Raw genomic sequence first — 11,325 nt, forward strand, 5'->3', positions numbered from 1 at the left:
TCCACTGAGCACTAGCCGCCGCTGGTGGAGGGGATAACAGAAGGCAGGAATTGGTCTACAAAAACACAATAAGACTTTTTACAGTGTTGACCTAGAAGGGGGGGAAATCTGACAGCAAAATATCCTGGACCGCCATTGAACAGCTCCTCCCCTCTATAAATTTGCAGACCAGATCACTTTTAATGAACAGGTAGTGCCCCAAGTGTAGGCTGCTTAAATGGGGCAAGTGGCAGATCCGAGAGAAGCCTACCTGCTCCATCGGCTCCACCCCCTGGCATGGCCCAAGGCCAGCCTGCATCCCCATTTGCCAAAGCAGGACGCAGGCTAGGATCCAGTTCCTGATAGGGGACAGGGGCTTATGCCCCCACCGCCTATCAGGAAGGGCACTGAAGTTCAAGTTCCCTCATCAAGGCCCCCAGTGAAGCCTCTGCCATCCTGCAACGCTGCCGCACCAAGAGGGGTGAGAGGGCTTTAAAAAATATCGCAGGAAAATGGTTCGTGGAATTCGAGAAGCAATGACACCAAATCTCAACTACATCCACCAGTGCTATTTTGCAAGAAAAAGAGGTGCTGGAACAAGCCCTTGTTCTCTTATAATGGCAATGGCTGCCACCTGAGAGGGCGAGTTCTGGCTGAAAAAGCCCTGACACCCACTCCCCTCAATATCTTGGCACCACCAAGATGTCTCAGCCTCTTCCTCTTTCAAACAATTGGAAGCATGGCTATGACTGGAAATTCGTTTTACTTAGAAAAATGTTATATTGGCACATCAAAGTCTCAGTGGACGGTGACAGTGATAACTGCAGTACTAGGAAATGGGTGGTTTACATTTTTTGTGTGATCAAAATTGCCCCTACACACGGGGTATTCTCAGATATGGACTGCATTTGCACTGACCAGTTTGTAGTACAAAAACATAGATTTTTCTCAATCCAGAATCATTTATACTCATCATCAACAGCTGCTTTCAGTCTAGAATGATTCTAGATCCCACCCTCCACAAGAGTGAGTGGTAACTTATTGCAGGTTTGAAAAACCTCCTCTTATTCAGGCCTTTTCCTTCCTGTTTATGCCCCAGGTGAAGGAAGAAGGAAGTGGTGATTGCGATACTGGCATATAGCCACCCACAATGACATGGTGCAGGTGTAGATACACCTCCGCCCTCATTGACGAACCCTGTACCTCTGTATTCAAATGGACAAACTGCAGGGTAATGCAGAATCTAATCCTGTTTTGTTGGGTGAATTTCAATAGAAGAGGCTAGAGGGTGTGGACAAGGTGCTTGGATTGGACCTTTGCCCCTCTTGGAAGAGGAGACAGCTGCCTAAGCCATGGAGGTGGCCAATGCCAAGAGGGGGTGGTTCCTGCTTGTTTGAAGAAGACAAGACCACTTCTTAAGAAACCATCCCTAGATGCTAAGAACCTAATTACCAGTCAGATGCCAACCTCCCTCCTCTGGGCAAGGTTTTTCAGCAGGTGGTCACTGACCAGATCCAGGTGTTCTTGGATTTTCTAGATCCATTTCAATCAGGGTTTTGGCACAGAAACTGCCCTGGTCACCATATATGCTGAGCTCTGTTGGGAGACAGACAGGGGCAATGTGTCCCTGTAAATCCTCCTTGACCTCTCAGCAGCTTTCAATACCATCAAGCAATGTATCCTCCTGGAGATGCTATCTGAGTTGCGAGTGCTTTGCAGTGGTTCTGGTCCTACTTGGATAGTTGCCTTCAGCAGGTGATGCTTGGGGAGTGTTTCTCGGCACCATGGGACCTTCCATGTGGGGTCTCTCAGGGCTCAATTTTATCCCGTGTTGTTTAATATCTACATGGAGCTGCTGAATGGAGCCATTCAGTTTCAGAGTGTGTTGTCAGCAGTATGCTGATGACATACGGCTCTATTTCTCTTTTACATCTACAGGTGTGGCAGTGGATGAGTGGGTGTCATGCTTTCGTAATGGACTGGATGAGAGCCAATAAACTGAAGCTCAATTCAGATAAGACATAGGTACTGTTAGTGGTTGGTTCTCTAGACCAGATGGGTGGAAGACTGCCTGCTCTTGAGGGGTTACACTCCCTCTGAAGGAGCGAGTACACGGCTTGGGGGTGCTCTCCTAGCCATTGCTGTCACTGGAGGCTCAGGTGGCCTTCTGTCAGCTTCATCTGGTTGTCCAGCTATGCCTCTATCAGTATGGGGATAGCCTAACTTCTGTGGCCTACGGTCTGGTAACATCCAAGCTGGATTACTGTAATGTGTTGCCCAGTATGTGGGACCACCTCTGAAGATGGTTTGGAAACTTCAGCTGGTGCAAAATGCAATGGCCAGATTGCTCACCAGTTTGTCTTTGTTGGCATCCATCTGCCTCGAGAAACAATCAAGTGTGCCTCTGGGAGTGAAGTTAGACCGCTGAGGTAGCAGCACCAAAGTGCCCTCCCTGGTGCACAAGCCTGGGCAATGTGTATGGAGGTCTTGGGCTGCCCAGATGACAAGGCTCCCCTCTTGGCCTCGCTGATGTGGGCCAAAGGAAAGCAGAGCAATGCCTTTGGCACCAGCTTGGCTGCAGCAGTTCCTAGAAGGAGGCCTACAAGGTGCCATCCAACCACCTTAGGAACTCCACTCCAGATTTGTGTAGGGTTTACCCCTTAGCCTTTCCTCCTTCCAAAGATGTCCTCCAAAACAACCAGAGTTTTCCTTCTTCTCTTAGATTCCCAGGTTGAAGAGCCTCATCTGCCCCTCGCTTCCCTCTACAGCACATGCAGAAACTGCCCTCTTGATTGTCGGACCCACTAATGGTCTCATCCCCTCAATCTGCCTGAGTCTCTCATTGCATGCATTTTTGTATGGTTTTGTTATTTGGGGTGTCTGAATGTGTGTGTTGCATGCATCTGTTTGTGTTGTGGGTGGGTGTGGGTGTTGCTGGCTATATTTGTGGGTGGATCAGAGCAATTTTTAGCAAGTTGTGTTGTGTGGGGTATTGAGGGGAGGTGTTACATGACAGCTTTTGTGTGAGGGGTTTGGGAGTGTTGGCTGGTTGTGTTTGTGTATGGTTTGGGGGCAGGTGTCTGGCAATGTTTGCTATGGAGGATGGTGGTGTTGATGGGTTTCTGTGTAAACTTTTCCTTCTGGGAAATGGATACTTTGTGTGCTATGTTGAGTCAAATATGTAGCTTGGCATTTGGATCTCAGATACAACCTCTGCCACATCAAAGTACTGCACACCCAGCCATGACTGGAAATTTCTTACTAGATTGATACACGTTGCCCGGATTCTGAATTGACTTGGAATGTTCCTATTGTATTTTGCTAAACTGTTGGAATGGAGGAGAAATTTGATAAAGTTCTCATTTAAACATAAACCTACCAACTTTGCACTTTCTGAAACAGTATTTGAACCAAAACACAGGCACCCTTTGAAATTTGCATTTCTATGAATTTTGCAATGCAGTTAACCAGGCAACTAGTGTGTACAAAAATGTGTATATTAGTGGAAACAACATACAAAAATGAATTTTATTAGGGAAATGATGTTTGCAAAAAATGTGTATAGTAGCAAAATAACAAACAAAATGTAGGACAAATTCGCACTAAAATGCTGGCAAATTTTCACTTAAAAAAAAAGAAAGAAAATAAATTGAAAATTGCTGTAGAAACAAAGTGGAGTTTAAGATTGGAAATATGAGAAACTGGCAGAACCAAAACAGGCCGGACAACTCATCCCTACTAAGAACAAAAAGCTTTCTGCTTTCTTAGAGATTACCTCAGCATTGCAAAGGAAAGTATGTTCATCTATCAACTTTTTATTTAATTCACTATGTGAATTCCCCCCTGTGGCATTTGCCCTCCTAGGCAAACATGCTGGATCATAAAGAAAGGGTTAAATGAGAGTGAAGTGATTGGCCAGTGGGAACCCAAGGGGAGGAGTTAGAGTTAGAGTTAGTGTTGTTAAGCAGTCAGTCGGGTGTTAGAGAAGAGAAAGGGAAGATAAGTCTGTGGGTTGGGATAGTTTGATGTGAGAGAGTGAGAGAATCTGTTAAGAGGAGTCAGATAGACAGTTGGGATAATCAGTTAGAAGTTATTAGGAAGTTTTAGGCCGGTAAAGAAACTAAGATTAAGAAACTTACAAGAAAAATTATCTGAAACAATAAACTTGTTAATGCTTATAAAATAAACTTGTTTATTTGGTTTAATGTTAACAACTGTCTGGACTCCGTGTGTACCCGGGAGAAACGGGTTGGTGGCAGCGGGGAAGCAATCACAGTGGTGACACAGGGATCAATAGACCATCAAACGTCACACCCCTTCCCATGTTTTGTATGGGATTTCAGGTGATAGTCTGACTGAGTGTTTTGAGTGGGGACAGGGCTTCATGCTGCCCAGCTGTCTTGTGTGGGGTATCTTGGAGTGGAGCAAAATGCTGCATGACTGCATTTGTGTAGGATTTTTGGAGTGGTTAGGAAGAGGGAGTGCTTGGCTGTGTATAGAGGGAGCTTTGGAATGAAGGTGATAGTTCTTGGTTGGTGTTTGGGGGTTTGGGAAAGGGGGGGCTGTTGGCTGGCTGTGCTTGTGTAAGTGGTTGGGAGTGTTCCTGGGCTATGTTTTTGTGGGGTTTTCTCAGCTGGAGGGAAGGCTGTTCCTGGCTGTGTTGGTATGCAGTTTGTGGGGTATGTGTGTCCTTGTGTGTGCTTTTTCAGAAGAGTATCCTGGCTGGGTTCGTGTAGTCCTTTTGGGAGGGGCAATTCCCTGTTTGGATTTGATATCCCACTTTATTACTACCCTAAGGAGTCTCAAAGCAGCTAACAATCTCCTTTCCCTTCCTCCCCCACAACAAACACTCTGTGAGGTGAGTGGGGCTGAGAGACTTCAAAGAAGTGTGACTAGCCCAAGGTCACCCAGCAGCTGCATGTGGAGGAGTGGGGAATCGAACCTGGTTCACCAGATTACAAGTCCACTGCTCTTAACTACTACACCACACTATGTTTGGGTGGGTTTGGTGGGTATTGCTTGACTGTTTTCATATAGGTTTATTTTGGAAATGTTGCTTCCCTGTGTTTGAGTAGAGATTATTTTCAGGGAGGTTGACTGACTGTGTTTACATGGGGCTGTGGGGTCTTGTCTAGCTGTGTTTAAGTTGAGGGGGGGGAAGCAGAACTGAGGGTTGTTTGCGTGGCTACGTTTGTGTGTATTTCTAGCTGTATTCCTGTGTCTCAGTTTTTGGATGTGAATGGGGGATTCCTATCTTATAGTTTGGCTTTAGAACACTAGGTGAGGCTTAAAAAAACTGTTGTCTGAGTACCTTGGGAAGACTTTTCATCACAACTCTTGAGAACCCATACTCTACAATGCACCTCACATAAGTGAAAACGACAAAACAACAATGTTATTAAATGCTTTGTTTATTGAGATATTGTGCAGTTCAGGAAAAAAGATGCTACAGGGTTTCATAGGTTTCAAAGAAAGAATATAGTCTCACAGACATCATAGCCAAAAAAAATCAGTTTGAGGAGCCACACTACAGTTTACTGTTTTGTACTGTAATGCTATATGTGCCTACTCAAAAGTAAGTCCCACTGAATTCAGCAGAGCTTACTCAAAGGTAAGTAGGTGTAGGCTGGAATCCTCATGCTGACTTCAGTGAAAGTAATTCAGCAGAAGGCATACAAATGTGTTTCAGTTATTCAGACAGGATTGCAACAGGAATCAACAGGAAGACATTCATCAGGAAGCAGATTCCAGAGTAGTGACATATTCCTGCCTCCAGGCTCCATTCTGGTGTCAACTGTAGCCCAAACAAGGTCAGCTTCTTCGATCACAGTGCTATAGTAGCAAGGAAAACTTCACGCCCTGAATATTGCGCTTCATGCAAGACATTAAGGGAAAGAAGCTCTCTTCCATTCAGAATATAGACATTTCTGTTTTATCAGCTGTTCTGATGACCTAGATTTCTGTTTAAGAACTAGGGCAGTATTCAACACTCAGGAGGCAAGATTTTCCTTGAAAAGTTGTAAAATAGGCAGAGAAAGAATTGCAGACAGATAGGACAGCAATCCTCTAAAACATCATGACCGTACCATGAAAATTAGGCCCACCACCAAATGAAAGTTCTCTTTGACCAAATATCTGCAATGATTGACATTACAAAATATGAGGCAGAGAGGGGAAAATAGTAGGGTTTTTTCTATAAAACATCTTCCATATCCGTTTTCCATTGATCTTGTTCCATGCATCAGAACTCTTCCTTTATTCTGGCTTAGCAAATCTACCGAGAGCAATGATGCTCTGGGTGGAATTGTGCACGATGAAATAGAGGAAGGGACGGTCAGCCCGAATCTCCACAGGTTCCCGACGTGGACGCCTATCCTTGGGGCAAGGGACTGGCTCTGGTTCTTCACCACCCTCCTCATCAATCTCGATAGCAGCATCATGGACCAGCTGAGTCAGAGCCACGCCTTCTGTTGTGGTTGCTCCAGAGAAATCGGCCTTTTCGTGGTCAGTCAGATCCGGCAGATTCAGGTATTCGTTGGCTTCAATGCTCTTCTCTGCGCTGAACTTGGGAATGGCCAAATCCACCTCAATGGCCTTCAGATGACAGGACAGGTCAAGCAGATGCTCATGGCTAAGTCCATCTTCCAGCTAGAGGAACACATAGAAGTTATAGTGATATCATTCCAATCCCAGATTGAATCAAAACAAGGGTGAATACAATAAGAAAAATATATCAACAGACTTTTTCCACACCAGTATTATTGAAATCGAGGGCCAGAGATGGATAAGGTGAATAAGGCCATGGACAGTATCATAGGAATGGAAAGACCATTTACCTGTTCAAGAGCTTCTGCATTGGAGTCTACTGGCAGCAGTAGAACGAAGGTCAGTTCATTGTTCTTGTAGGGGATCTCAACAACTTGGACTTGAACATCACATAGGTCAATTGTCCCTGCATTGTAGACACCCTTCCTGTGCATCAGCTGCACGCTGTGGCATTCCTTCTGTGAAGAAAAGGAAAAAATGAAATATTTAAAAAGATAAAAGGAACTTAGTTTGCTTTGGGAAGTTCTTTCTTTCTTCCTTTCTCTCTCAGACATCATGCGATTCGGCATTAACAGAATCCCAGAGAAGAAGAAAAGGGAGAGAGCAGATTTTTCTCTTTCATAATTTCAGCAATAATCCTGCTAAATTTAGTCATCTTCATGCCTTACTGAAATCAATTGGACTGGTATCAAGTGGCCTAGTTAAACCCCATTGTTAGCAGTGGGGCTTTAGGACAGCTAACTCTAGTTTTGGGCCATCATCTTCAGCTAGAAGGGGTGATGACTGTCCAGCATTGCAGAGCCTTCCTTGCACCAAGTGTTGCAAGTGACCTCCATCAAGACCTTATTGGGGCAACTCAACTCCAACACTAAACATGTATTCTGGAAGTTACAAGGTACATTGTCTCTGCACAAAAGAAACAAGGAAGCTAGGAATATGTTTCTAACTCACCTCATCTGCATAATGAGGGTAAAAGGGAGCTTCTTCTGTGAGCTCTTTGTCAAATTTCACTTCCCATTGTCCTTTGAAGAAGAGAGCATTCACCAGCAGGAGCTGAGCAAGGCAGTCAAAGCTGTCCTTGGGGAGAAGGTCCTTGATCTTACCTGGGAAAGAAATGGATAAAGTAGGTTTTCTTAAAAATTAAAATAAATCTATATATTCAGATTTTAGCTATAATATTACACCGTATGAGTTAGCATAAAACTTCTAACTCACTATTTATAGGAGATAAATTAAGCAACTTGATAGATGAAGTACTTAATTATACCCTGAGTGGTCCTTTGCAGCCGAATTGAGTTATTTAAATGTTTTAATAAACAAAATATTATGGGCACCAGTTTAATTTATTTTGATAATCTGACCTTTCCTCTGGTTTGGAAGAGAGTAGAGGCTATCCCACAATGGGCTCTTAACTGATTGTTGGTTCAGTAAGATTTAATTGGTTCCTGGTTTGCAGAATAAAAATCATGACCTCCCTGTCATAAAAGTTATATCAAGAAGTCATTGGAGTGTGCTGTGGTCTTACCATGTGTCTGGACTTCGACCCAAAGGTTGATGAGTCTCCTCACTTCCTCTGGGGCATTATGCAGATCAGCGTTCTCCACTTCAGTCAAGTACAGTTTCAGAGCACAGTAAAGGAATTTCTGAACAGAACAAGAAAACATTGGATCCATATATTCAGTTCCTCCCAATTCCTCCCGAAGAGTGGGGTATAAATATAATAAATAATAAAAATAAAAGCAACAGCAACCACCACCACCATTGGATTTTGCAAGTAAAGCACTTTGTAGAGCAAGTAATTGTTATCATTTCCTCTGATGGCCTGGGAATGAGGCACAGCTTTGACAGGCACCAGTAGATGATGAACCCATTTATGGTAGAATACAGTCAATTGCAGGTTGCAATGTGCACTTGGTTCTCACAGTGCAGTGGAGCACCCATAGGAGCCAAAATTAGAGTTACCTGGATGAAGGCAATGTCCTTGTTTCCATAGAGCTTGTTGGCAAAGCTCAGGGTATAGTTGCTGCTGGGCTCATTAAGAGTCGCAAGGATTTTGCTGAATGCTGTATGGATTCCTTCAGGCTCCTCACACTCGTAGCAAGGAACATCCTAAGGATTCAAAAAGAAGGAGGTTAATTCTCATGACACCTGGCTGCTTCTTAAGGGTTTGTCTTGTGAGAAAGAAAATCTATACCCTTATCTCAGGCAGGAATGCTTACTTGAAAGTCATATTGAACTCAGGAATGCCTACTTTGAAGTAAACATTTATCACCTCTGAATCCCTCCAGGCATCCCAGCACACCTTTCTTGTGATTTACTCAATTTTATGCTCACAGCAACGTTAGATGGGGGTTGACTGACTCAACATCACCCAGTGAACTTCACATCTAAGCAAGAATTTAGCGGTTTCATCCCTACTTTCCTGTCGATTTTATCACAAGTTGTGTGGTATCATGTAGAATGCTTAGAGACAGCCCCCTAAATTTAAAATAAAAAATAAAGAAAAAATCATCTAGATGACACTCTCCAGATGTTTCACAACTTACGCGTCTTGGACAACGTGGCTCGGGCTCGGGCTCGGGGCAAGGAGCTGGGCGGTGAATGACTCGTCTCTTGTCACAAGGTTTAGGTTGCTCTGGTTCAGGGCGGGGTCTTGGTTTGGGGCAAGTTGGCTCAGGCCTGGTTGGCTCAGGACGGGGTCTTGGTTTGGGGCAAGTTGGCTCAGGCCTGGTTGGCTCAGGACGGGGTCTTGGTCTGGGGCAAGTTGGTTCAGGCTTGGTTGGCTCAGGACGGGGTCTTGGTCTGGGGCAGGTTTCAACTTTTTCTTGTGCCTGCAATGAAGTTACAAAACGTATGTATCCATAAGTAGACTCATAGAACTGTATAGTTTTCCCAATGTTGCACTGATACCACAAATGAGAAGCCAAAAATATACCACAAATAATTGCAGGCTGTATTCCCCATTCAGCTTAAGGAGGGGCAGTTAACTTCACATCTGAATATTTTGTTTCAAATGTATTTGTGAAAATGACATTTGAACTTTCATTGATTGACTGCTCGCTGCCTCTGTTCTTCGTTCAGATATGTTTCTTCCCAACAGGCATGGATTTGATGCTGAGATAACAGGAGATAATACTAATATGCAAGCTGCGTTCTATGGGCAGGGGAGGAATACACCTTTATCCAAGCGTTCTTCTACATACCCTTCTTAGTCTGGTTGTTGAATGTCCCAGGCTCCTGCTTCTGGGTTTGTCACCCTCTTTCACTTCATCCCAATGCAGGACCTTGAATGAAATTGGAACATTGCTTCAGTTGCACTGGCAATATTATAACAGCAACACTTATTATCTTGATATGTATAATAGGGATGATTCACATGACTCTTAGATCATATGTGACATTGGCAGGATGGATATCTTCCTGCATACTAATCTTTGAAACAAACTTTAGGCAATCTATGGTTCTGCCTTGAGCTGATAGCAACAAATCTCATATAGGATGAGAACTGAAGGAATCAAATCTTAAATTTAGTTCTCCAACAGTTTGCTAATTTTTTAATCACAAGGATTTTAGTGTGAAATTCTCCTAATAAAACCATTTTAGATGCATTTTCTTTTACTAATGTACACATTTCTGCAAGCAATTTCCCCAATATAATGCATGTGTTATGCTACTTTCACTAATATCTTCATTTTTATGCACATTTCCCCCTAATATATGATTTTTTGTAAATATTACTTTTACAAAATAAGTACAGGTAAGTACAAATCTATTAAAAAATAGCTGTTTTTGGCTCATACATTGTTTTGAAAACTACAAACTTGGAAGATTCCATTTGGAAGATTTCCATTCCATTCAACCAAATTTCTCCTCCATGCCTAGTGATGCAATATTCTTTGATCTCTGCACATTTATGGGATTTTGTGCAGAGATGTTGACTGGATCAAGCCACAGTGAGGTCATTCTTTTTCTCAACTTGTATCAAATATGACCAGTGATGGAAATGTATCTGCTAATGATGAGCCCAGTCTGAAGGCTGCATCTCTACTGCTTGATTAGACCCACCTTCTCGATCTGAGCTGCTTGTTCACAACCAGATGCATAAGCAAGGAGGCCCAGGCCTGCGGTGAGGTTCACAGGGGAGAACACGAGGTTGTCGCATGGGTGCTCAGTGCTCAACACTTTGAAGACGTTGGCAGCAAATTTAGCATTGGCTTCAGGTAGGGTGGTCATGATGGAATTCAAAAGCTCTGAGGGAAGACCAAATCAGCTCATCATTTCAGGATCCTTCAGAATACAGATATACTTGTTCCTACTTTTGCACTGCAATACATCCTATCACCAAACCCACAGTTTTGAAGAACTACCCATGATAAAAGAACTGCTGTAAAGATGCACATCACCCAACACAAGGCTGCATGGAGGCTTGAAAGGAGAGCTGCTTACCTTGGCTTCAGCTGTGATGATAGGAGTCTGGAAGGTGAGTGTGATGCTCTCCTCCTGTGAGACGCTGGTATTTATACTGATCATCTCACACCCCCACAACCATTAAACAAGCCTGAAGTTCTAAACCTGCAACCATTTCATTAAACCAAATTTACATAATGAAAACAGTGCGGTGCAAAAACTGGACATTTATAATAATCAGACCTAATTATCATGGATTGCCACATATGCTTCAGATATGAGTTTGTATAATTATGTGCACTTCATCTACTGCAAGCAGCAGATGGATTATGACATGCCCTTTCAGCACTGAAGATCTCCATGTATTGGCAGGGAGTCCAAAGCACTCCTGAT

The 11,325-nt window shown here is 43.5% G+C and overlaps 1 protein-coding gene across 2 annotated transcripts; it reads right to left on the reverse strand.

Annotated features, from left to right (window-relative positions):
* Positions 1-5,374: 5,374 nt before the first annotated feature.
* On the reverse strand, positions 5,375-11,006 carry LOC310681552 (serpin B3-like). Of its 2 annotated transcripts, none has more exons than XM_083449523.1 (9): positions 10,972-11,006; positions 10,591-10,775; positions 9,729-9,809; positions 9,072-9,356; positions 8,488-8,634; positions 8,051-8,168; positions 7,477-7,628; positions 6,816-6,980; positions 5,375-6,627 (listed from the first exon to the last, which is right to left on the reverse strand). In XM_083449523.1, the coding sequence occupies exons 2-9, from the start codon at positions 10,756-10,758 to the stop codon at positions 6,235-6,237; spliced, it is 1,509 nt and encodes a 502-aa protein (XP_083305649.1). In that variant the 5' UTR covers positions 10,759-10,775; positions 10,972-11,006; the 3' UTR covers positions 5,375-6,234. The 2 variants fall into 2 exon arrangements, with proteins under 2 accessions (XP_083305649.1, XP_083305648.1); XM_083449522.1 differs by having other exon boundaries at positions 6,816-6,983.
* Between the last annotated feature and the right edge of the window lie 319 nt (positions 11,007-11,325).

The sequence above is a fragment of the Podarcis tiliguerta genome, assembly GCF_965153285.1.
Source record: "Podarcis tiliguerta genome assembly, chromosome: 7".
NCBI classification, from domain to species: Eukaryota; Metazoa; Chordata; class Lepidosauria; order Squamata; family Lacertidae; genus Podarcis; species Podarcis tiliguerta.